The sequence below is a fragment of the Dendrobates tinctorius genome, unplaced genomic scaffold, assembly GCF_039654945.1.
Source record: "Dendrobates tinctorius isolate UK_male_01 unplaced genomic scaffold, ASM3965494v1 ptg000039l, whole genome shotgun sequence".
Lineage (NCBI taxonomy): Eukaryota > Metazoa > Chordata > Amphibia > Anura > Dendrobatidae > Dendrobates > Dendrobates tinctorius.
The window spans coordinates 14,553,451-14,581,189 of record NW_027361707.1 but is presented as its reverse complement, the minus strand read 5'-3'; the positions used below and the strand labels follow the sequence as shown (position 1 = coordinate 14,581,189).

The 27,739-nt window shown below is 44.6% G+C and overlaps 1 protein-coding gene across 1 annotated transcript in view; it reads left to right on the top strand.

Annotated features, from left to right (window-relative positions):
- Positions 1-18,022: 18,022 nt before the first annotated feature.
- LOC141088609 (proton channel OTOP1-like) overlaps positions 18,023-27,739 on the top strand; it is a 66,011-nt gene continuing 56,294 nt past the window's right edge. The window contains exon 1 of the mRNA XM_073574752.1: positions 18,023-18,443. Within this exon, the coding sequence (XP_073430853.1) occupies positions 18,035-18,443 (409 nt within the window). The 5' untranslated portion in view covers positions 18,023-18,034. The remainder of the gene's footprint in view (positions 18,444-27,739) is intronic.

Here is a 27,739-nt window from a genome sequence, read left to right as displayed (position 1 = left end):
TAAGCCAATAATATTGCAAGAAAACCGGAAACTACATATATGTCTGTACCTAAATAGCGTAGAAAGTAGTATAATGGCATATTCAGAGCAATGCACCCCCCCGAGCCCCTTATCTTTGTACCTGATGAGAGCAGTCTGGTTTCATGACAGCCCATGCCAATTATAAAAATTTATCTTGCAACAACAAAAACAGAGAAACGAAACCTCCAGAGAATGGATAAAACGAAACTTCAACTCTGATTTTAGTATTAACCCTTCACATTTGCCTTGCCACAATTCTGTCTCTGAGCTCCTTGGCCAGTTCCTTTGACCTCATGATTCTCATTTGGTCTGCCATGCACTGTGAGCTGTGAGGTCTTATATAGACAGGTGTGTGCCTTTACAAATCAAGTCCTATCAGTTTATTTAAACACTGCTGGACTCCAATGAAGGAGTAGAACCATCTCAAGGAGGATCACAAGAAAATAGACTGTCATGGTTAGGATATGGTTAATGTCCTGTTCTCACAGGGTTAACTTTTGTCGGCCTCTCTTTGGATCTGGGAGGAGTATTTATACTCACTCCAGACTAGGATTCCCTGTCAGCTATACTGTTTTTCTGGTGTGTCTGACCCCCCCTGGTGTGCGTGGATACTGCATTGCCTGTTTGATTCCTGTGTATGACCCAGTCTGTCCCCTCACTCTGTATTCCGTCTCTCATTTTGGTACTATTGTCTTCTCTGGTTCTGACCTCCTGGCTTGGCTATTGTTACTCCGTTACAGTTTGTCCCTATTGTACCGTCCGTTGCCCGTTCTGGTTTTCTGATCTATTGCTACGTCCTGACTATTTGCTCTGTCTAACCCTTTGGTACTGTCCTGCTATCTTGTGCTTTGACCCAGCTTGATCTGGTTTCCGACCCTGTCTATGCCCCTTGGTAACTTGTCCCCTAGTTACCTTTCTAGGAGTTTCCCTGCAGCTCCTAGCTCTGTGCAGTCACGTGCTTCAGGTCCTGATACTCTGAAGCACGCATCGTCACCGCTGCTGCCCGCTCCACAGGTATCTTTGAGCACTGTTTTTGTACTCAGGACACACGCACTGGCTCAGTGAGCAAGTTCAGTGCGGTGTTCCTGACATTATAGCTGACCATTTCAGTTTTTTTTTTCCTCTGAAGGAAAAAAAAAAAAGTGTGCTATCTTCATGGATCCCATACAAGCTTTGGCTGATCAGGTCAAGCACCTGACCCAAATGTTCCACAAACTTATTGTGGAACAGCGCACGATGGCCCATACCCAGCAACAGTTGGTGGATACTGTGCAGGGGGCTGTCACTGCAGAGGCTCCTAGTGCTGAGGATAGAAATCTGTCATTGGCATCCCCCGAATCTCCGGTCAAATTGCCAGACCCTTTCTCAGGGTATAAAAGGGAGTTCAGGTCGTTCAGAGAAGGATGCAAGCTTTTTTTTTCTCTGAGGCCCCGCTCCTCCGGGGATGAGTTCCAGAGGGTGGGGGTCGTCATTTCCCTACTTTGGGGGGCTCCAAAGGCATGGGCTTTCTCTTTCTCTTCCTCTGCTCCTGAACGTATGTCTGTGAATTTGTTCTTTGAGGCTCTGGGGCACATTTATGATGAGCCTGATAGAGTGCGTCTGGCAGAGTATATGGTGATGAGTGTGACACGGGGAGGCACTCTGCTGAATGGTTCTGCTCAGAGTTTAGACGTTGGACCACCGAAGTATCCTGGAATGATGCCACCCTGAGGGGGTTGTTCCGCAGGGGCCTGTCTAACCCTCTGCAGCACGCTCTGGCATTACATCCTACCCCTGATACCCTGGAGGATGCCATGATGCAGGCGGTCCGTATGGACCGGAGACTCCGTGCTAGAGGAATGATGCAACAAGAGTCTCCCTTGTACCCCAAATTGTGTGACACTGCACCTGTTTCTGAGGCCATGGAGGTTGGGTCAGTCTCGGTTAAGGAGAAAGAGAGAAGGCACCATAGAGACAATCTACTATGCTTTTACTGTGGAGCCTCTGAACATTGGAAAAGGAATTGCCCCTCCTGCCCTTCTTCAGAGAAACGACTGAGTCTGGGCAACAATCGAGGAGGTTGTCCTGACTCCCAGGTGCATTTTTTCTCATGTACAAAGATGGTGCTCCAGGTTGAATTGAAACTTGCTGGCGGTCCTGTTATGACCACCGCCTTTGACTGTGGTTCCTCCATTAATGTGATTGATGCCCAAGTTGTGACTCTTAATAAGATAGGGACAGTCAGGTTAAAAGACCCTGTTAAAATTGTGGCTGTGGATTCATCCCCTCTTACCCGGGATGGAATTTGCTTTATGTCTGAAGTTTTTTCTATGAAAATGGGTTCCACTCATGTGGAAAAGTTAAGTTGTTTCATTATGAATAATCTGCCTGCAGGTATTGGGGATGCCCTGGTTGCAACTCCACAATCCTCTCATTGATTGGGTGAAGGGGGAGATCATCCGATGGGGATGTAATGATAATGGTCTGTGTTGTAACCCGGTTCCTTTTGTCAATCCGATAAGATCTGTATCTGTGTCGTCTGTCGGTCTGGAGGGAGACTTTGAAGACATGTTTTCCGAAAGTGAGGCTGAGGCGCTCCCACCACATAGACCATTTGATTGTGCTATCGATTTAGTACCTGGAGCCAAATTACCCAAGGCTCGTTGGTTTAATTTGTCCGGGCCTGAGCGCTAAGCTATGAAAGAGTACATCAAATAGAGCCTTCGCAAGGGGCATATTTGGCCCTCGGTCTCACCCGTGACAGCGGGGTGTTTCTTTGTAAAGAAAAAAGATGGTGGGTTGCGACCGTGCCTCGACTTTTGGGAACTGAACAAAATTACTGTTAAAAACACGTACCCTCTCCCGTTGATTCCTGATCTATGCAACCAACTCACGGGGGCCAAATGGTTTTCTAAGCTCGATCTACGAGGGGCTTATAACCTTATAAGGATCCGGGAGGGGGACGAATGGAAAACAGCGTTACTGACAACTGAGGGGCTGTTTGAAAACATGGTTATGCCCTTCGGCCTCACTAACGCTTCTGCTGTTTTTCAGAAATTCATGTTGTTTTTTCTGACTTGATTGGGCGTTATGTAGTCATCTACTTGGATGACATCTTGATATACTCTGAGGACAGTCAGTCACACTTACACCATTTACGTACGGTTCTTATGAGACTCCGGGAGAACCATTTGTATGCTAAGCTGGAAAAGTGCTCATTTTTCTGCAAGAACTGTCTTTTCTGTGTGTAATTGTATCCGGGGAGGGATTCCGCATGGATCCAGGGAAGGTTCAGGCCATTACCGATTGGGTGCAGCCTCATGACCTGAAGGGGTTGCAGCAATTTCTGGGCTTCGCTAGTTATTATAGGAAGTTCATTAAAGGGTTCTCTCAGGTGGTGAAACCCTTGACGGACCTTACTCTTAAAGGGGCAGATGTAAAAAATTGGTCCGTGGCCGCAAAAAATTCCTTCCTTACATTAAAGAAGTGTTTTACCACAGCCCCTGTGTTGGTACAACCTGATTCGTCAAGACCTTTTATCGTCGAGGTCGACGCTTCGGAGGTGGGGGTGGGGGCAGTATTGTCACAGGGCCCCCCTACCCTGACTAACCTCAAACCCTGTGCCTTTTTCTCTAAGAAGTTCTCTTCGGCTGAGAGAAACTATGATGTCGGTAACAGGGAATTGTTAGTGGTTAAATTAGCCTTCGAAGAATGGAGTCATTTGTTGGAGGGGGCCGCTCATCCCATTACGGTCATCACTGATCATAAAAACCTGGCCTATATTGAGTCTGCTAAGAGATTGACCCCCAGACAGGCTCGGTGGGCACTTTTTTTTTTCTCGATTTCATTTTACCATCACGTTCCGACCAGGGTCTAAAAATGTAAAGGCGGATGCCTTATCCCGAAGTTTTGATTCTGAGTCCCCTCCAGAACCTCCTTCCTCCATTCTTCAACCGGGAGTGGTTGTAGCCGAAATCTCCTCTGAGTTACAGAGAGAGATTCTGGAAGCACAAGCTCCCAGGAATAAACCCCCAGGTAAATTGTTTGTACCCGAACAATTCTGTCTCACGCTCCTTCAAGAATTTCATGATTCTGTGTTAAGTGCACACCCTGGTATTGCAGCTACCCGGGGTGCAGTAGCTAGGGGTTTTTGGTGGCCCTCTATGGGTACTGATATAAAAAGGTTTGTAAATACTTGTGGGGTGTGCGCGCTCTAAAAGCTCTCAGGTCCGGCCGGCCGGGGAATTGGTGCCTTTGCCAATTTCGGATAAACCATGGACACACCTGTCCATGGACTTTATCACTAATCTTCCATCTTCCAAGGGCAACTCAGTGGAATGGGTAGTGGTTGATAGATTTTCTAAGCAAGCCCACTTTGTGCCATTACCTGCGTTACCATCTGCTGAAACCTTGGCCCGCTTGTTTATACAGCACATTGTTCGATTGCATGGAGTGCCCGTGAACGTGGTGACTGACAGGGGTTTGCAATTTGTGGCCAGGTTTTGGAGAGCGTTTTGTATGAAGTTGAGGGTCACGTTGTCATTCTCCTCTGCCTATCACCCGGAATCCAATGGACAGACTGAACGCACCAACCAGTCATTGGAGCAGATTCTGAGATGCCTGGCCTCCTCTAGACAGGAAGACTGGTGTGAGGTATTGCCCATGGCAGAATTTGCATTCAACTGTCGTATTAATCAGTCTACAGGAAAGTCTCCCTTTCAGGTCAATTATGAGTTTGTTCCGCAGTTTGGGGAATTTTCCTGTATGGATTCGGATTGCCCTGGTGCCGAGGGGATGATACAAAAGTTAAAAACCCTCTGGAGGGAGGTGCAGGGGAACATCTCCAAAGCCCAGAGGAAGTACAAACATTTTGCGGACAGGAGGAGGGGGTTGGGTCCTGCGTTAACAGTGTGGGAAAAAGTCTGGTTGTCCACCCGTAACATCAAGCTTAAAATACCCTCTATGAAGTTGGGCCCAAAATTTATTGGCCCATACAAGATTGTAGAGGTGATCAATCTGGTGGCATACAGATTACAGTTGCTCACCTCCTTCAAAATATCTAACGTCTTCCACAGGTCCCTATTAAAACCTGTGGGGACAGTTAGAGAAGATCCCTCATCTGTGGCTCCACCAGTGTTGGTAGAGGGTCAACTGGAGTACGAGGTAGGGCGCATCATTGATTCACGGTGGGTGCGCCGGAGGCTTCAGTACCTTATTCATTGGAAGGGATATTCCGTTGAGGATCGGTCATGGGTTCCGGCCAGTTCGGTGCACGCTGATCGACTGGTGCGGGCTTTTCATGCCAGATACCCTGAGAAAGCTGGGGGTCCAGTGGCCCCCCATTAAGAGGGGGGTACTGTCATGGTTAGGACATGGTTAATGTCCTGTTCTCACAGGGTTAACTTTTGTCGGCCTCTCTTTGGATCTGGGAGGGGTATTTATACTCACTCCAGACTAGGATTCCCTGTCAGCTATACTGTTTTTCTGGTGTGTCTGACCCCGCTGGTGTGCGTGGATCCTGCATTGCTTGTTTGATTCCTGTGTATGACCCGGTCTGTCCCCTCACTCTGTATTCCGTCTCTCGTTTTGGTACTATTATCTTCTCTGGGTCTGACCTCCTGGCTTGGCTATTGTTACTCCGTTACAGTTTGTCCCTATTGCATCGTCCATTGCCCATTCTGGTTTTCTGATCTATTGCTACGTCCTGACTATTTGCTCTGTCTAACCCTTTGGTACTGTCCTGCTATCTCGTGCTTTGACCCGGCTTGATCTGGTTTCCGACCCTGTCTATGCCCCTTGGTAACTTGTCCCGTAGTTACCTTTCTAGGAGTTTCCCTGCAGCTCCTAGCTCTGTGGAGCTTAGGCCACGCCCCCAGCAGTCACATGCTTCAGGTCTTGATACTCTGAAGCACGCATTGTCACCGCTACTGCCCGCTCCACAGGTTTCTTTCAGCACTGTTTTTGCACTCAGGACATGCGCACTGGCTCAGTGAGCAAGTGAAGTGTGGTGTTCCTGACAAGACAGCATGTGACTTAAATATGAGTGTCTGAGCAAAGGATCTGAATACTTATGACCATGTGACATTTCAGTTTTTCTTTTTTAATAAATTTGCAAAAATTAACTTTTTTGAATTTACCAAATGGTTGCAATGAAATAATGAGTGAAAAACTTAAAGAGGTCTGAATACTTTCCGAACCCACTGTGTAAATATATATATATATATATATATATATATATATATATATATATATATATATATACATGTATGTATGTATGTATTTGTATATATATATATACTAGCTGAAGAGCCCGGCGCTGCCCGGGCATAGTAACTAACTGTGGTTAGTTATAGAAAATTATAATTATCCTCCATCCCATAGTGCCGTGCCCATATACCCATCATACATATCCACGATCCCATAGGCCCGTGCCCATATACCCATCATACATATCCTCTATCCCAAAGTCGAGTGCCCATATACCCATCACACATCCTCCATCCCATAGTCCCATGCCCATATACCCATCATACATATTCTCCATCCCATAGTCCCATGCCCATATACCCATCATACATACTCGCCATCCAATAGTCGAGTGCCCATATACCCATCACACATCCTTCATCTCATAGTTCCATGCCCATATACCCATCATACATATCCTCCATCCCATAGTCGAGTGCCCATATACCCATCATACATATCCGCCATCTCATAGTCCCGTGCCCATATACCCGTCATACATATCCTCCATCCTATAGTCCAGTGCCCATATACCCATCACACATCCTCCATCCCATAATCCCGTGCCCATATACATATCCACCATATCATAGTCCCGTGCCCATATACCCATCACACATCTTCCATCCCATAGTCCCGTACCCATATACATATCCGCCATCCCGTAGTCCCGTGCCCATATACCCGTCATACATATCCTCCATCCCATAGTCCAGTGCCCATATACCCATCACACATCCTCCATCCCATAGTCCCATTCCCATATACCCATCATGCATATCCTCCATCCCATAGTCTGGTGCCCATATACTCATCACACATCCTCCATCTCATAGTCAACCATTATGACATCATAATGAGCGGCGGCGGGGCTTGCAACCTTTGATGATATCAGCGTCGCCATGGCAACCATTGTGACATCATAATGAGGGGCGGGGCTTGGCGCGCACACACTGCTTCCCCAGTATGCAAATAGGGGCATTGTGACATCACAACGAGGGGCGGGGCTTGACGCGCACACACTTTTTCCCCCAGTATGTAGATAGAGGCAAAATTGTTTGGTGAATTGGAACGTGCGGGGTTAAAATTTCGCCTCACAACATAGCTTAGGACGCTCTCGGGGTCCAGACGTGTGACTGTGCCAAATTTTGTGGCTGTAGCTGCGACGGTGCGGATGCCTATCCCGGACATACAAACAAACATACACACACACACACATACACACATACATACACACTTTGAGCTTTATATATTAGATATATATATATGACTCCAAGTAAATTAAACTTCTATGAAATCAAACTGTCCACTTAGGAAGCAACACTGATTGACAGACAATTTCACATGCTGTTGTCCAAATGGAATAGACTCCATTTGCACAGCAGGATGGTCTGAGTGCCCGATATCCACAGATGGGGGTTGTGCTCACAGCCCAACACTGTGCGGCCCTCCAAGGAATGCCACCCCACACAATTACTGACCCACTGCCAAACCAGTGATGCTGAAGGATGTGGCAGGCAGCAAATCGCTCTCCACGGTTTCTCCAGACTCTGTCACATCAGTCACATGTGCTCAGTGTGAACCTGGTTTCATCTGTGAAGAGCACAGGGCGCCAGTGGCGAATTTGTCAATCCTGGTGTTCTGTGGCAAATGCCAAGCGTCCTGCACGGTGATGGGCTGTGAGCACAACCCCCATCTGTGGACGTCGGGCACTCAGACCATCCCCATGGAGTTGGTTTCTAACCATTTGTGCAGACACATGCACATTTGTGGCCTGCTGGAGGTCATTTTGCAGGGCTCTGGCAGTGCTCCTCCTGTTCCTCCTTGCACAAAGGCGGAGGTTGCGGTCCTGCTGCTGGGTTGTTTCTCTCCTACGGCCCCCTCCACGTCTCCTGTTTTACTGGTCTGTCTCCTGGTAGCACCTTCAGCCTCTGGACACTACGCTGACAGAAACAGCAAATCTTCTTGCCACAGCTCGCATTGATGTGGCAGTGCTCCTCCTGTTCCTCTTTGCACAAAGGCTGAGGTAGCTGTCCTGCTGCTGGGTTGTTGCTTTCCTACGGTCCCCTCCACATCTCCTGGTGTACTGGCCTGTCTTTTGGTAGCGCCTCCAGCCTCTGGACACTACACTGACAGACACAGCAAACCGTCTTGCCACAGCTCGCATTGATGTGCCATCCTGGATGAGCTGCACTTCCTGAGCCACTAGTGTGGGTTGTAGAGTCCGTCTCATGCTACCACGAGTGTGAAAGCACAACCAACGTTCAAAAGTGACCAAAATATCAGCCAGAAAGCATTGGTACTGAAATGTGATCTGTGGTCCCCACCTGCAGAACCACTCCTTTATTGAGGGTGTCTTGCTAATTGCCAATACTTTTCATCTGTTGTCTATTCCATTTGCACAACAGCATGTGAAATTGATTGTCAATCAGTGTTGCTTCCTAAGTGGACAGTTTGATTTCACAGAAGTTTGATTTACTTGGAGTTACATTCTGTTATTTAAGTGTTCCCTTTATTTTTTTGAGCAATGTATGTATATATATGCAAATAGACAATCTGCCAATATCAATATGATGAATAATGCCGTATTGGTGATATTAAATATATTGTGACATGGTAAATACAGGTAAGTAATAGAGTCCTACACCGACTAAATGCATCCATGAACATTGTTTCTCCTACACTCTCTTCCAATATGCTCAACGCACGTTTCACCTACACTTCATCGGTGAGAGGTGAGGTGGCAAAAGAGTTGGGCATAAAAAGCGTGAATTCATTAGGTGAAATAAGGCCCAAATGTGAAGTATCAGCTTCACCATTCTTTTTTTTTTTTGATGAGGTAAATTTTTATTGAACATTTTCAAAATCCAGAAAGCATGTAATCAAGCACAGGATAATTCCTGAACAGCATATTACATAAAAAATCTAGAAACCCATAAATATCCCCATAGTCCCACCCTCATCCCACCCAACAAAAGCCTCTCTCTCTCCTGGTGTATTTAATCTCCTCACGGCCACAATTCTCCATTGCAGATGATCAAATTTCTAAACGGGTCCTTAACGCCTGTAATGTCCGTTCCAAATCCCGGGCTGTTAGCGTAACCTCCAGAGCCACCTCTGCGGTAACATCCACCATAGCGTAATGTTGATCTAAGGATCTCATTACATCCTCCTCTGCGCTCTCAGCCATGTTAAAGCAGAAGGTGCCAACCCAGGAGTATCCTGCCAGGGCGCCCACTTATCTTCCCACTTCTTAATTGTCCGCCGCTGTTGATATACATACTTTTCCATATCAATAGTATTATTGACTGCATTAGTGACCGCCGTGATTGTAGGTACAGAGGATTCCCTCCAATGAGCCGCCACCCTCTTACGAGCTTGATATAGTATACGTTAAATTGCCAACTGGTGCCCCTCTGAAAGTGGCAAGTTCGCCACCTGACCCAAAAGGGACATTTTAGGGTCCAGTACCATATGACATTGATAAACACTAATAAGTAAATCAACCACATCGCCCCAAAATCTACGTAGCCGGGGACAGTTCCAGGTTAGGTGAATCAAGTCTGCATTAGGCATACCACATTTCCAACAATCAGCCTCTCTAGCATAACCCATTCTCAACAAGCATACAGGGGTTCGATATACCCGGTGAAGGAAAAAAGGATGACACTCTCTGCGCCTCACTAACCGACACTTTTGTGACTTCTTGCAATATATCTTCCCACTCATCGTCTGTGAAGTCCCCTCGTAATCCCCCTCCCATAACTATTCTATCTAACAAAGGGGTTCTATCGCATCTATTAAGCGGGGTGAGTCGATGTTGTGTTTCACAAGCATGCTGTAGCTGCAAATATTGAAAAAAATCTTGCATTACGAATGGAAAATGTCTGTTTGAGATCTTCAAAAGATCGAAGTTCCCCGTCTGAATAAAGTTGCGATATTAATTTAAAGCCTTTCCTCTCTGACAACTCAAAGCTCTCTAATTTATTGAGCTCTGCACAAGACGAGTTTCTCCAGATCAGGGCATGTCTCGTAACCCCATGTATACCAAGTAGTTTCTTGGCTGTATTCCACACCCTATCCATGCAGTTCATTGTCGGAATATTGAGAGCCAGACCCTGACGACACCGCCCCAAATCCAACGATTGTATCAGCAAGTCAATTCCTACTACACATGCTAGCATATGCCCCGAGGAACTTCGCAGAGTGGAGTCCTCTTCCCCCCATCCTCTGAAATGCTGCAATTGTGCCAAGAGATAGTAAAGAAATGGATCAGGAACTGCTAAACCCCCCCTCTCTTTAGATCTACGTAGCACTTCCAACCGAATTCTAGGAACACTCCTCTTCCAAATAAGCTCTCTGAATACTCTAATTGGTAAAAAATTTGGCTAGGAATCCAGACGGGCGCATTATGAAGAATATACAAAGTTTGTGGCATGAGGACCATTTTCATTAGGTTTGCTCTGCCCACCATACTCAATGGTAACCTGCACCAGTCCTTTACTTTTTGATGAAATTTAGCAAACAGCGGGGTAAGATTTAGGCGTTCAAAATCTTGTACATTATACCTGATATGAATTCCCAAGTATTTAAATTCTCTGACTACATTTAAGCGTCCAGCTAGTCCCGAGGGATTCTCGGGAGCCCTTCCCACCGGCATGATTGAAGATTTCTCCCAATTAATAAATAGGCCAGAAATCCTTGCAAAGGAGTCAAAGACCTCCATTGCTACTTTCAGGGATGACGGAGAGTTTCCAAGGAATAGGAGCATGTCATCAGCGTATAACACTATCTTTTCATGCAGAGACACATATTCAAATCCCGTAATTTCAGGTGTTGCATGAATTACCGCCGCCAAGTGCTCGATAGCTAGAGCAAATAATAAGGGAGACAGGGGGCATCCCTGTCTAGTGCCTCTATATAAGTTAAATTTATCCGAGATCTCCCCATTAACTCTGATCCTGGCCTCTGCACTCGAGTACAATAGCTGTACCCAGGCAATAAAATTTCTACGGAAACCCATCTTAGCTAATATAGCCCACAGATATGACCATTCAACACTGTCAAATGCCTTGGCAGCGTCCAAGGACGTAACAGCTCTAGGTTCCTTTCTGTTTGATGGCATTTGTAGATTTAAATATAACCGACGAATATTAATTGCAGTCGATTTTTCTGGCATAAAGCCAGTTTGGTCTGGATGACTAAGGCTGGTTATTACTTTAGATAGCAGTATTGCCAGGATTTTTGCTACAATCTTAACGTCGACATTTAAAAGAGAGATCGGTCGATACGACTCTGGAAGACAAGGATATTTATTACCCTTGAGTATCACTACTATGATTGCTTCATTCAAGGACCGGGGCAGGTGACTATCCTCCCCAGCTGCTTCGAATACCTTCAGCAGCTGTGGAAGCATTATATCCGAGTACTGTTTATATACCTCCATCGGTAGCCCATCAGTTCCCGGTGCCTTGTTTCCTGCCATTGAGTCTAGAGCCTCCTCCAGGTCCTCCATACTAATTGGAGCCTCCAACGTGGCAGCGTCCAATTCCGACAAGGTAGGCAATCTAGCACTCCCCATAAAATTGTTAAGTATATCATCAGGAAAACCCACCCGAGAATCAAACAGTGTCCCAAAGAACTCTCTAAAACCTGTTAAAATTCCAGCAGAAGACCTCATCAGTTCCCCGTTTTTATTTTTTATTTCGGTCACCATCGCGGAGACAGATTGGGTCTCGAGCAAGGTAGCCAGCAAATGTCCAGTTCCCTCTCATAGTAACATAGTAAGGCCGAAAAAAGACATTAGTCCATCCAGTTCAGCCTATAAAATTCTGTCAGAATAAATCCCCAGAGCTATGTCCTTCTAAAGAACCTAACAATAACTGTAAGATACAATATTGTTACGCTCCAGGAAGACATCCAGGCCTCTCTTGAACCCTTCGACTGAGTTCGCCATCACCACCTCCTCAGGCAGGGAATTCCAGATTCTCACTTCCCCAAAGTAAGCCTGATGCTGAAAATAACGTTTACTTGCAGCCGTTGAAAGCCCGTATTGAGCTAATCGTTTTTCAGAATCCTTTAATGCACTAAAATGTGTATCTGACGGAGTTTCCAAATATTGCATTTCCGCAGAGATAACCTCTTTCTGCAAGAGATCCCCATGTGCTCTAGACTTAGTGCTAACTCTGTTCACTTCCGTGATCAATAGACCCCTTAGATAGGCTTTAGACGTATCCCATATTATTTCTCTTGGGGCTGTGTCTTCATTAACAGCAAAAAACTCTCTTAGTAGATCAGGAATCCTGGCATCCGTCTGAATGATAGGTACGATATACAGAATGCATTAAAAAACTATGGCGCACGTTCCCCTCTCCCACCCCCCCAGTCAAAGGTCGCCATAACAGGGGAGTGGTCTGACAGAGCTCTGGGCAAGTATTCTACTCCCCTGGCCAGCCGGACTGCCTGTGGGTTACCCAGTACCATATCAATCCTAGACAGCGAGCCGTGGGGGCAGGGACAGGCAGGAGTATAATCTCTTTTGTGGATTGTCTCGCCGCCATATATCCGTCAGCTCAACTTCAGCTAGCAGTCTCCCAAAGGGTGTCCAACCCCCCAGTGTTCCCCCCAACCCCTGTGATTTATCAAATGAATTATCTATTATGTTGTTAAAGTCTCCCAGTATCACCGTTGGGACCCCTGGATGTCTCTCTACAAAGCGGAGACTCTCCTGCAGCACTATTCCAGAATACGGAGGAGGGACGTAGAGAGCCACAATCAAGCATTCAATCTCAATCAGCCTGCCTATCAAGCATATAAATCGACCATCCACATCAATTTTAGAATCAGATTCCAGGAACGTGGTATTCTTCCGGAACAGCATACTCACACCTCTAGAATAAGTGGAGAAAGTAGAATGAAAGCATTGTCCAACCCATTGGGGACGTACAGAGTGAAGTCTATCTTTGGTCATATATGTTTCCTGCAGACATATCACTTCAGCCTGGGAAGACTTTACATACTCATGTATTGCTTTACGTTTAGTTGGTTCATTCAGGACACGGTTGTTCCACGACAGTATTTTAAGAGTTCGGGCCATGATAGCTATTCAAGAAAGACGCAAACAGCGGAGCATCATGAGGAAACATTTCATGCAAACATCTATCCATAATAGCCCCACACACCAAGAGACAATTGAGAGAAAATAGTAACAATACCCAACTCCCCCCTCCCCCCAACAAACCCATGTCGCAGTTCAAACATAATACTTGAGGCCGGAAGTCCTATTTTTCGCTCACCGTGAGAGTCCAGACCATTATCCCGCAGCTCTCCAGAAAAAGGGGGGGGGTTGTTAGCAGCTCACTACTGCCACCAACCAGAAGCAATGATAAGCAAACCCTCTCTATACCGCCTTCCCTTTTTGCTCCACATATTACAGGAGTCTTCGTTACAGATCATCTGGGTATTTTTGCATAATGATGGACGGATTGGAAGAGGGGAAAAAAAAATAAATAAAAAGGGGAACCATAAAAAAAAAATTCCACCAGGGCAGGCCAAAAATATGCTGCAGGGGAAAAGAGGAGCTCCATCTTCTCTCCACCAACAATCAATCCAGAGGGAGATATCATGAAAAATGCAAAAAAGACATTCAGCAGAGTTCAACTTACACACAGTAGTCCAAGAGCAGAAGATATATAAACTCAAGTTGCCGACTGACGTATTCTTTTCTCATTTTTTCCAGCCAATCCCGCGCGTCCTTTGAGGATTCAAAGAAATGGGTAGAGTCCATGGCTACCACTCGTAGCTTAGCTGGGTATAGCATCGAATAAGGCACTTTTAAGGAGTGCAGCCGGCGTTTAACATCTTGGAATTACCGTCTCTTATTCTGGACCTCAATGGAAAAGTCCTGGTACAAAGAGATCTGTTGCCTATCTATTATTAGATCCGCCTTGTCTCTGGCCTCTCTCAGGATGTCATCTCTGTCCCTATAGTGAAGGATTCGAATCAAGACTGTACGCGGTTGCGCCCCTGGGACCTGGGGTTTGGTGGGGACCCTATGGGCTCTTTCTATTGCAAACAATGGGGACAAAACATTATTTTCAAATGACTGCCAAATCCAAGTCTCAAAATATTCCACGGCTTTATTTCCTTCCACCTTGTCAGGGACCCCCACTATTCGTATATTATTGTGGTGCATCCAGTTTTCCAAATCATCCTGTTTGGCTTTAATTGCCTCTATCATTCTGCTGTACTGTTCCACTCGTGTTCTCATGGGCCACAATACATCTTCCACATCGTTTTGTCTTTCTTCCAGCTCAGTAGTTCTATCAGTTAATGATCTAATATCTTGCTTGACATTCCTCACCTCATCCTTAATGTCCCTCATTTGTAGGGCCAGTGCTGCATTGCCCTGTGATACAGCATTCAGGACACCAGTGAGGGTGGGAGGATTAGCAGTCTGTAATAACGTGACCATGAGTGGATCCTGCATCTGCTCCTCAGCCTGTGCCTCTATGGTTCCCCCTGCCCCTTGCACGTTCTGGGGGCCATCCACCTCCATCCGGGCTGCATCTCACCCTGATCCAATCTTTGCTGGGGCTGTTTGGGAGAGCCCCTGGCCGGGGACCACGCATACCTCTGTAGCTTTGCAGCTGTCTCTCACCGTCTCTCCTCTGCACACCTCCCGGCTGTCGGCCCACACAGCAGTGCGGCACCATTTTGAGCTTTCCCCTCCACTCCTCTTCCAGGCCGTGATTTTCTCATAGTTCTCGCCTGTACACCTCCAGGTCACTGTCCACCGGCACCACGGGCTCCAGAGGTATAGAAAAAGCCGTCCGGACCCCTCAGGGCTTAGGATGGAGTACTGCAACAGAAAAAATTAACAGGAGCTCCTGAGTTCTGCTAACTCTCACATAGCTGGCTAGCTCCGCCCCGCCAGCTTCACCATTCTTACATGACGCATGCAATCTGGGCACTCTGGACTGCAGAATGCGAGCGGGTGATGCAGTCGAGGAGACAACGGAGCAGCTCCAAGTGAAGTCAGACAAGCTGCTTGACCCACCAAGGTCCTAATGCATGCAGTGTAGCAGTGGCCATATTGGAATAGGAAATTTTGGACAACGGCAGTGCCTTTATGAAAATCGCATCATTAATTCATTGGCCTGTTGCACAAATTCTGCTGGTTGATCACAGATGCTAGGGACTCTAATAAAAATGCCAGATTTCTGAGATGCACACAACTCGTCAAACGCTGCCGCTCCATTAACAGGTGCGCACAGTATGCCCCCTAAACATGTCACCAAAACGTTTTGAATTTTGACGTCTTCACACCAGTCTCTCCCAGCCGTGCTAAAAATGGTGGAGCTAGGGCGGGGTGGGGGAACAGAGTGAGCATGATGTCACAGACCGTCTAATTCATGATGAGCGGTGATGTACCGTATGCCATAACTCTTACTCTAGACCCTTACTGGAGTAAAATTTCTGGCATAGTGCCCTGAGGCACACGTCACTTTCAGATGATCCAGATTCATGATGAGGTGTGCAGCTCTTCATGGATGTTTAGAATCTGCCCCCTCATCAAGACCAGAGTGAACACCAGTCTTGATGAATCGGGCTCGATGTTTTTCATTCTCTTTCATTTCCCAACGCTAATCTCTGATGTTTCGTAAAATTACCATTTCATGTTTGGAACAACATTTTCTTAAGATCTTCACAAATATCTAGATTGCAGGGCAACAGAGTGAGAGGATGTAAGGTGGTAGATTTCTTCTTATTAGTGGAAAGGAATCGATCACTCTGTGATCATCCTGCTCCAACAATAGCTCTTCTAATGTCCGTAGCGTTTGTAGTTTTGTTTCTGTAGTAAAATCTGGTTGGAATGAATCCTCTGAGAAGTAATTGGGTCGCCCTCCCAGGGCTGTGGGATACTCGGTACCGGGCCGGTATCAGTGGGATGTGTCACAGTAGCAGTGACCTGGACCGTGGCCCTGGGTGCCCAAGTAATAGGAAAATGTGAATAGTGGAATGTAGTTAGATGAATAGTTTGTGACGCCACCTGTGGTGTTCGGCAAGGGAGGTGTTAGGCCGACGCTGAATGCAGATCCTCTGGGGCTGGTGGTGTGTTGCAGCCAAGATGGTGAAGCTCCCCACAGGTGGAGCTGTAGCCCAAGGGCAGTGTAGATGTGGGGGAAGAGGAGAGGCACAAGCGGTGTAGAAGCTGGTACCCAGATGTAGCGGGGTTGGATGCGTTGGTGCAAGAATGAATTGAGGACACCAGGGCTTGCAGTTCCAAAGCTTTACTCACAGTCTGTAGTACACACAGGTGCCTGCCTCCGTGCCGTGTCCTCCGGGTCAGGGACTCAGTCAACCTCCAGGCAAGATGGAATGCTCCCTTCCAACGCTCCACCAACTTGTGCCTTTCTGAACGTCTCCTCTATAGTGCCTTTAAGTGTGAAGTACTACCAGTACTGAGTTACACTGGAGTGACTCCTGACAGATGTTCCCAAGAACTCTACTTGTATGGCAGATGGCTGTAGCCTGCTTCGGGGACTCTCTACTCCTGAGTCCCGGCTCACTATCCAAGTTGCTGTTGTGCCCCCAAGTCTTAGATGGGAGTAGTGCATTTACAGCCCACTACTCCACCGGTGTCTGCTGCAGAACCATTAGTGTCCATACAACCTTGGGGACCGGGCCCCGGCCTTGCGCATAGAACTTCTAGGCAGGGTTCTTCCTCTAACCCACGTCCTCTCTGTTCCCTTTTACTCCTTTGTTCCGTTCTAATCTCTCTCTTTTATGGAAGATCAGGTTTCAGTTCAATGTCTTTCTCCTTCTTTCCTTTCCTGTGCCAGCAGACCCAGGTCACTGAGATCTGCTGCAGCACCTCCTTCCTCCATCCCTCTTCCAGGGATCTTCTTTCCTCACTCCCCTCTGAGTGGCTTCCTCTCTCAGACTGACCTATCATTCTAAACCTTCCCGCTCTTTTATGTATTCTAAATTCCACCAGGAGGAGGTGCAGTACCTCTGTGGCGACTGAGCCTCAGGGGTGCCACATGTTCTGTAAGATGCAATTTACGTATGAGCGAAAAAGTATCTTTAACAGCATTAAAATAGTCAAAATTAGAAGTTGGACTAAAATTAAGGCCAAAGCCACAACAGATGGCTGTCCAGGTGGAAGTTTGATGGCCGAAAGATGAATTATCTTTAAAACACCTGCGTCTGAACATTTGATGTTGCATTTGGCAGAATTGCATATGAGGTTATAATAACATGATGATGGTCTCAATTGTTGATGTGATTGTGACTCGGTGATACATCATCAGTCCTTCTGCATTGAGACGCACAGGATGAATGGTGGAGCAGGGAGCTGACAGCTCCCTGGTTCACAATTGTGTTCAACTGATTTTGCATCCTGGAGGGATATACACCTTTAAAAATGTGATGCTAAAAGGGTGAGGTTGTGCCTCCTAGCACCAACCTTACATAACTCATGCGTGGTCTCCTGCTCTGAGTGGTGCACCGCAGCACATAATGGACCCTTGACGGGACCCTAAGATAAGAAGTTGAGCTCCATAAGTTTCCATCACTTATGCAATGGATTGGCTTTTGACATTAATTTCATTTGTCGGTTCCGTAAAACAAAACAGGCAAGAATGTCTTACATAAGTGTAAACATAGCAGCCTTGGATAGATATTTTTATATTGTGACAGGCACAGCTCTGCTGCTCATGTATGATGTTATCGGAGTGCACTTATTTAATTTCTATGGTTTATTTTAGGGATTTCCTTGATCTAAATGGTTACAGACATGACTGAAGACAACGGCTATGATACACTGAATGGGATCTCTCTGAATATTATGGATATCGCAGATGAAATAACATTACCTCCTCCTCCTCCACCTCCTCCTCCTATAATATCTGACCAGCATATGCGACCCAAAAAATCGATTTCCAGCCGAAAGCATAAGAACAGCGAGGTTGCCAGCAGTCAATATGGCATTAATATCTTCATCATTGGACTTATTCTGATGTTTGCTACTTATTTAAAGATCGATGGCCTTGCTGAAAGTGATCGGCTGATCTTCCTGATCATTTTAATGCTAATTCAAGTTCTGTGGATGATTTTTTATATGGCTGTTGGTAGCAGAAAGAGATGGGCTACTGTTGAGAAAGATGGACATGCTGGTGCCAGGTGGCTACGATGTAAGTAAAAATATTATTATTGTTAGTTTATTGTCTATGGATGTACAAAGTGTAATCACATCAGTCAAAACAAACCAAAACACCGAGTACAATTATAGGGAGAAAAAAAAACAACTGTTCAAAAAGCCTCAACCTTCTAAGGCTTTTATTTCCAAGTCCCTCCAACCCGAAATGTAACTGGAAGCTCCTGATCCCCAATGAAAGATCTGAAAAAGGCCCCTATCACTTGTCATACTGGTCTCCTCAGGTGAGGCCGAGACCTTTTGCGTCTTCTCATACCTTAGAGTTAGGAAATGACCCCGACTTTACAACATCCTGTAGCATTCTTACCAGTTATCCTTGGAATGTCCATGGGGACACCAAAAAAAGGAAGAACCCCTAAACAACATGAAGAGTTGGCAATTTCCTTGAAACTCGCAGAAGCCTTCTGAATCCTCCTGTAAGGAAATGCTCCTAGAAGGTTTTCTGGGCATGGTGCCATGATGCTTTGTCATCCATTTGAGCCTTTGTGTCTTATTATAATAATAATTTTATTTCCATAGCGCCAACATATTCCGCAGCACTTTATGTCTACATGTTCTTTCATTTTTTTTTAAACATTTGTAGAGGTTAATATATCTATTTAATAAATTGACTTGATGTCAGAAACATATAGTACATATAGTCTATAGATAGTATCATTGGCAGACAGACATAAAAGGCCATAAAAAGAGAGAAGAGCCAGCACTGCCAGTGGTCAGAACGCATAACATGAGGTGCATATGCACATATCTTACTGCATTCAAAATGAGACATTTAGCAAAATATTGATCAATATATTGAGCCACCCCGCCACGCCAAGGCAATCTCATATGGGGGGTCCTACTCTACATTTGTATTTATTCACTGTGCCATTGCGGCCTCCTAAATGTTTTAAAAGCAAGACCATATCAAATACAATCCATACCTGAAGCATGACTGCATCACTCCCGTGCAGCCAGATGGAGCAGGTGCAGATGAAGGCCAACCAGGTCTGAACACAGACATCTCAGGTTTGACCTACACGTGGCGGGGTGGCTCAATATATTGATCAATATTTTGCTAAATGTCTCATTTTGAATGCAGTAAGATATGTGCATATGCACCTCATGTTATGCGTTCTGACCACTGGCAGTGCTGGCTCTTCTCTCTTTTTAAGACATAAAAGGCCCCCTGTGCAATAACAGTGTATGGGCCGTTTGCAGTCCAATAATATGGGTGTGACAAAATCTGCTTGTTGCTTTGGAAGTGAAGTGGGCCCTCTTACCTCTTAGGCCTCTGCGGGGCTGCACCAATGATATGTCTGCTCCTGGTTGGATATTATATACTGTACATACTAAAAAACATCTATGGGGACTCTACTGCCCTATACATAGCATTGTGGAGAAAAATTGTAAAATCCATAAAGACATATCCAGAGATGGGACGTATCACTCTCACATTTACGATATGGTATTCATTATAACTGGGGGAGTGAGAAACTAATTATAACTTGGGAAATGAGAGAGAGATGACACTTCAACCTCCATTGAAGTAGGGCTTCCTGCAGTGACCATGCAATTACAATAGGAGATCTACTCTGAGAACCAGACACCAAGGCTTCACATATTCAGAGGTGCCGAAGTACACTTCCAATGCAAATGCTTACTCTGTTTAAAGGAATGGTTACAGACTTTTAGTAGCAAGTGAGGAATATTGGGAGATATATTCTTATGGGAGATATATTTTCAGCATCATAGTGAAGGGTGAAGGGATGAACATAACGCATTCACTCATATCACTGTAAGTTCATTCTAATGCCTCGAACTTAATATTGCTCAGATGGATTATGCTATCCATGCCATATGTCATCTCTATAGAGAGGTGAAATTGTGATAGAAAACATGGCAATGACATCCAGGGGTGAAGATATACTGACAGTCGGAGATCTTATAATCTACTAGAATACCTAGTACATCTCACAATCAGCCCCCAGATGAGCTCACCAAGGGGAGGATTGTGAGTGTGACCTTGATCTAATAAAAATCAGAGTTTGGGTTTTGTTATTGTTTCTGATAATTAGGTGGAGATGGTGGCGCTAAAATGGCTTGTTACTTCAAGTGGTGCGGGGTAGTAGCACTAGGAGTGTAGGCAGTGAGGCACGGCACCAGACAGTATCCGTGGTACACCAATGGGAATCAGGAAAGATAAAAAATATATATAAAGGTTATTTTGGTGCACTGCTAAGAATGTTAGTGAGGATGCAGTAATTAAAATAAATACCTTTTATTTAGGATCAAAATCACAAACCGTTTGGTAGTCGCGCAAAGACGCTGCTTAAATACATATTTGGGAAGGAATGACAGTTTAAAAACATTTTTTTATTGAACATATAAAGGTATCTAATATCAAATTATAATTTACATATGTACTGGAATTGGAGATGTATATACCATACTGTCACTGTGAGTTCCCTAATAACTGGCCTAGTAGTGGAAGCAGCTGGGGCCTTGTCCATCACTCGTCAGTCAACTGCATAATTGTCCTGAGGATTGGAGGCAGTGCAGTTGCATTCTCCTTGAGAAACTGGTCATAGTGGTGGGATCTGTGTGATCTCTCCGGTGTTGTTCTTGACATAAAGTATTTGGTTTATAATATTGAATCATTTTGGAATTAGCGCTTTTCATGTATATCCAAAAAAGTGACACTTTTATTGGGTTAAAGTTTTTTGTAGTTCCTGTAAGTGTAAATTAATATTCCCCAATCAGGAGACAAGTAATATGGGCATATCTTTTAATTAGGGGGCATGGTTATGGAAAAAATTTCAGCTATGCTAAACATATTCTTGAGTCGTCAAATATGTTTTATACTTTTATATTAAAGAGGTTGTTGTCCAGTGCTGGAAACCCCTGCTTAATCAATTCACAGCCCCATAAAAAATAAATACAGTTCGTACTCACTTCCCACTACGGCACCATTCTAGAGTTCTGCTATTTCCAACGGGTCACGTTACAATGTTATGTCAATTTACCACTACAGCCAATCAGCAACTGCTGATCGGCTGCAGCTCATCAATGTTCCATCAAAATGGAGGTTCGCTCTAACAAAATAGTAAAGGCTGCAGCCAATCAGCAGTAGCTTTTAAAGGGACTATGAGTAGCAAAGCAACCTGGAGGGGAAGAGGGTGTGGTTGCCCTAGGCCCCACGCTCACAGAGGCCTACCCGAAACTTCAGCTCCTCTAAACTCATACATTTAAACTCTGCTGTAGAGACACAATCTCTTTGCGCTACCGCTCAGTTTTCACAATCTGTAGAACACAGGTCGATTTAAGTCAGCGGTCGACAGAAAAGCAGGGAGATGCACTAATGAGGCGTGATAACATGATAACGTTGTCATGCCGGGATTCTATGTGCCCTGGTATAATGACATCACATGTTTTCTCCACCCATACCTTAACCCTGTTTGCTGGCAGACTCCTCAGATTCCGTGGTTAGGTGAGTAAAAGATGCTTTAATTTTATTTTATTTTAATATTGCTCCTGGGGGGTCGACAGGGGGGCAAGGCATACAATGTGAGTGGGCTACTGGGGACCTTGCATAGTGTGGCGTTCTACTGGGGGCAAAGCATACAGTGTGGGGGACTACTGTGGGCCATGCATACAGTGTGGGAGACTACGGGGGGCCATTCATACAGTGAGTGGGGCTACTGGGGGCTAATCATACAATGTTGAGGGATTCCTGGGGGCCATCTTACAGTGGGGGGGACTACTGGGGTCATCATAGAGTGTGGGAACTACTGGGGACCATTGTACAGTGTGTGGGGGGCTATTGAGGGCCATCATACAGTGGCGGGCTACTTGGGGCTGTAATACAGTGTGACAGGATACTTGGTGCTGTCATGCAATGGCTAGTGTGGGCTTGACATGCTGTGTATTTGGGAACTGTGGGGGGCATTATCCTGTGTAGAGGGGAACTATATATGTGGGAACTCGGGACATTATTAAATATTTATTGGGCACTCAAGAAGCATAATTGTTATAGGGCACTCAGGGTATTGTGACTGTCAACTGGGCATACTAGAGGCATTATTACTTTCTAGGGGCTATGTAAAGAACACAAATGAGGCATTTTACTTTGTAAGAGGCACATGGGTGGGCAATATTAAGTGGGGAACAAAGAGGATCAGTACTAAGGACACATATGGCAGCAGCTCATCATTGGGTATCAGCAGGTTGAGGAGTTTGTGCAGGTTGGGGATAGATAGCGATGGTGCTGGAAATGTGAGAAGTCTAATGTGTCTTTATTGTAATCTCTGTAAATTAGTCTTGGTTGGAAAAGTTGTCATGTCGGTCTGGGCCGGATGGGAAAGACAAGAAAAGTGAACGACTCCAGTCTGCTCATCCCTAACATTTATTTCTAGAAGATGTTGCCCATCTGAAGCTCTGTTTAGGTCAGTGTTTTTTTGTCACAAATGTAAATTTTTATTTATGCTTTATGCAAAAATACGTAAAGTTAAAAAGGATTGCACTTTCAAGTTGTAATCCTAATTTTTGTTTTCAAATTTTATTGTTTTTTTAGAAATAAACAGGGTAGGGAAAGGAAGGTAGGAAGGGAGGGACGGGAGTAGGGAATAAACAACCTTGTACAGGTACGGAAAAAAATTTAAAAACTAGAGAACCCAAAAATAGGCATAGAATAACATATATCGAGTAACGACATAAAAGAAAAAAAAATGGGGTAACATTCTTGGATGGAGATACAGCATCCCAGTACTAAAACGCCCAGGTTTAAACTTCAAAATATAGTGCCTCTTGTTGTGTCTATTTGATATGAAATTTGTTGCTCCAGGTTTTCCATTTTTTTGAGTATTTGTGAATGTGATTGTTGTTAATCGCATATCTGCGTTCTAAATCGCTGTGTTGGCCTATCTTGTCAAGTATGTCTGAAAACTTGGGAACCTCTGCTTTCTTCCACCATTGTGCTAACATGGTCTTGGTCACTATAATCCTAGTTTTAACTTTGCATTTCAAAAGTGTGAAAATTGTCTTGGCAGCAATAGAAGAAGGACTAGAATAAAACATTCCTGCAAACAAGAAGGACTTGGAATTCAGAAGACACTGTGCATTGTCTACAGTAAATAATTCCTAACATTTTGCATTAAAGGGATTTTCAAAGAATGTACTCCTTTACAGCTTAGGCTTCCTCTTGTTAAGAGGACCAAAACCGATCCTTACTTATCATTCCTTGCCCCAACCCTTCGCTGCTGCCTCTGATTTTTTATTAATGATTGCAACAGTGACGTTATCCATGTAGATGGCCCAGTTATAGGCAACAGTCTATACAGCTAAAAAGTTACATTCATAGAAACCCCTTTGACCCTTTCATTTTACCACATATTGTCCTGGAAAATGAGGGAAAATTTCCAAGTATGGTGACATTACATAAAAAGCAATTCTGACATTGCTTTTGGGAATTGTTTTTACAAAGTACATTGCATGGTAAATATGATCTAACATCGTGATTGTCTCAGTACAATTATCGCAATACCAAATTTGACCAGATTTTTATCTCTTTTAAAGGTCAATAAAAAAGTTAAAAAAAAGTTTGGTTGTTGCGCTATTTTCCGAGACCAATAACGTTTTCATTTTTCAGTGGATGGGGCTCATTTTGTGCAGGGTGAACCGTCGTTTTATGATGTTTTTATAACGTCTTACTGCATTTTCTGCGTGAAAAAGTGATTGCCCCCTGAACCTAAAAACTGGTTGGTCCACCCTTAGCAGCAACAACTGCAATCAATCGTATGCGATAACTGGCAATGAGTCTTTTACAATGCTCTAGAGGAATTTTGGCCACTGATCTTGGCAGAATTGTTATTAAGCCACATTGGAGGGTTTCTGAGTAAGAACCACCTTTTTAAGGTAATGCACAGCATCTCACTTGGATCAGGTCAAGATTTTAACTAGGCCACTCCAAAGTCTTAATTTTGTTTTTCTTAAGCCATTCAGAGATTGACTTGCTGTTGTGTTTGGGATCATTGTCATTTGCTGCATAAACAAAGTGCGTGAGTTTCTGAAATGCTGTGTTACTTCTACGCCAGATGTAATGGGACATACAACTTTCAAAAACTTCAACTTTTGTCTCGTCAGTCAGTCCAGAGTATTCTCCCAAAAGTCTTGGAGAACATCAAGATTTTTTTCCGGCAAAACTGAGACGAGCCTTTATGTTCTTATTGCTCGGCAGTGTTTTTTGTCTTGGAACTCTGCCCAGTCACTTTATTATGGAAGTGTCATGAACACTGACCTTAACTGAGGCAGGTGAGCCCTGCAGTTCATTAGATGTTATTGTGGGGTCTTTTAGGAACTCTTGGATGTGTCACTGCTGTGCTCAAGGGGTAATTTTGGTCAGCCAGCCACTCCTGGGAAGGTTCACTACTGTTCCATGTTTTCACCATTTGTGGATAATGGCTCTGACAAGTGATTAACTGGAGTCCCAAAGCTTTAGAAATGGTTTATAACCTTTTCCAGACTGATAGTTCTCAATTACTTTGTTTCTCATTTGTTCCACAATTTCTTTGGATCGCGGCATGATGTCTAGTTTTTGAGGAACTTTTGGTCTACTTCACTTTGTCAGGCAGGTTCTGTTTAAGTAATTTCTTGATTGTGTGGCTAGAGAAATTGAACTCAGCTTCCAAAGATGTAATAAAGCACAGTTAATTTATTTATGTTACAAGGAGGGGTGGTGGGCAATCACTTTTTCACACAGGTTTGGATTTCTAAAATAATAAAGACCAAAATTGCATTTTGTGTTTTCTTGTATTATCTTTGTCTAATATTTAATTTGTTTGGTAAACACTTTTTCACACAACTGTACAGTATGTGTGCTTTTGTTTTTTTTTTACTTTTTTTGTATCTTCATTTTTTTAATGGGGAAAAAAGGTGTGAATTTAATTATATGCTTTTATTTTTTATGTTTTGAAAAACTTTTTTTCTACTTTTTAGTGAATTTGTTAGTTCCCTTAGGAGACTTAAAATTGCAATAACTGATTGCTTGTACCATATTGTTAGTCACCTAAGCCCCAGGTACGGGTGGGCACATGGGTCCTGGGCATTGTTGCAGTAGGCAGGAAGGCACGGGAGCAGTGAGGACTTGGAACACTCAGTGATCTCAAGAGCAGCAGGACAGATGAAGTGGAACCCAGAAAGGATGAATGCAAGCACAAACACAAACAGCACAGATGGTGGAGCACCCCAAACATAAGACTAGAGTCTCAATTCCAAGACATATGTATGGGTCGTAATGGGCTTTAAATAGGCCTAGGGAGAAGATGTCATTGTTCTACATTGGGCAACTTCCAAAACTCGATGTGGAGCACAATACTGGACAGCAGGCCCAGAGGAAGGAAGTGGAGCATGGGAGACCCAGGACAGGAGTGAAACATATATACAACAATACTTCAGTATTAATGTGTATAGTAAAAATTCTGGTTTCATGTAAATACCAGCCATAGGTTGGTTTCAACAGAGCTTGGCGATGGTAGGAATAGTGGTCTTCAACAACTTCCATCTGCCATCACAACCTCATCAGTCCACATCAGTCAGTACACCGCATTCGATGAAATGCTTTGCTGTTAGAGGCAGATCGTGAATATAATACTCAGTCATTATTTGCCGAATGTACGGCTGCCTCAACCATACACCGACTCCAAAATTGCGCTATACAAATATGGAGGATAATAATAATAGTCTTTATTTATATAGTGCCAACATATTCCACAGCGCTTTACAGTTTAACAGTTCATACACAAGTCATAAGTAGCAAAGTTTAAAATAATGCAATAATTAAAGCAAAATAAGACAACCCTGCCCATAAGAGCTTACAATCTACAATGAGGTGGGGGGAGACACAAAATACAGGGGCTTATTTACAATGATGGTCCAGCCATCTTGAGGGAGTGGGGGATAGATAAAGGCTGCGTGAGCTCGTCAGCAGCCAGTATATGTGGTGCTGTTGGGTGCGGTGGATTTTGATGGAGGGTTATTCTCAGATAGATAGTGAATGGGCCACACACACACATGAAAGGACTTTGATAAGGGAACGTGATAGGCCGCTCTGAATAGATGTGTTTTGAGGGAGCGCCTAAAACTGTATAAGTGTGTAAGTTGTGGATAGTCCTAGTTTTTTGGGGTAGAGCATTCCAGAGGATTGGAGCAACGTGGGAGAAGTCTTGGAGTCGGGACTGAGAGGTACGGATAAGTGCAGAGGTTAGTCAAAAGTCATGTAACGGGTGGGTAGGCCAATAAACCGTAATGAGGGAGGAGATTTAGGGGGGTGCCGCAATGTGGAGAGCTTTGTGGGTGAGAACAAGTACTTTGAATTGGATCCTATAATGAATGGGCAGCCAGTGCAATGACTGGCAAAGAGCGGACGCGTCCAAGTACCGATTAGCCAGATAGCTGACCATGACTGCTGCGTTAAGGATGGACTGGAGAGGGGAAAGTTGAGTGAGGGGGAGACCAATCAATAGAGCGTTACAGTGGTCCAGGCGGGAGTGGCTCAGGGCAATATGATGTCAGGAAGGGGTTAATTCAATGCTTTCCTGTATTATTTCTCGGACATCAGATCATATGACAGAATAACTGCTGGATTCTGCGTATTTCCTTGTATATTACAAAGTAAAGAGGAGAATGGAGAGATTAAAAACACAGAACATACTGTGCAATGATCACACAGTTGTTCCCAGATCAGTTAACCTGGCCTTTGTCAGAATTTTTGTGCTGCAAATTTTGCTTAACAGGGCAGTAGATTTACAGGCAGGCTACTTCCTATTTAGGTTAGCTTCTCTTCCTTTGCCATGCCTGTGCAGCCCTATCCAAATTTCCCAGAGGAGCATTGCATGGCGTGTAAGCCTCCTTACACTGACATGCCAGGCATGTAATTCTCCACAAGGAGAAATGTTACCTCTTAGATTCCAATACACATCCCAAGGAAAGCCAGCAGTATCAGGACTAGGTCAAGTGTGAGGTTGGCACTAATGGTAGATTGCAATGGTTAAGGAAGGAGAAAACCAGAGACACTTACACTCCTTCCCATTCAGAACCTGTGGTCAATCCTAAAAAAAGATTGGTGGGTATGTAATGTGGTGTGGGGCGGTAGCCTTGGACGAGGCTACATGAAAATGAGGGTTTCTCTATTGTCTTCTATAGCCACTGTTTCTCACTACTTCACCAGAACCCAGCTTTAACACTACAGTCCTACTTAAAAAGATTTGTTTACTTGTCCAGCGGTTCCATGTCCTCTTT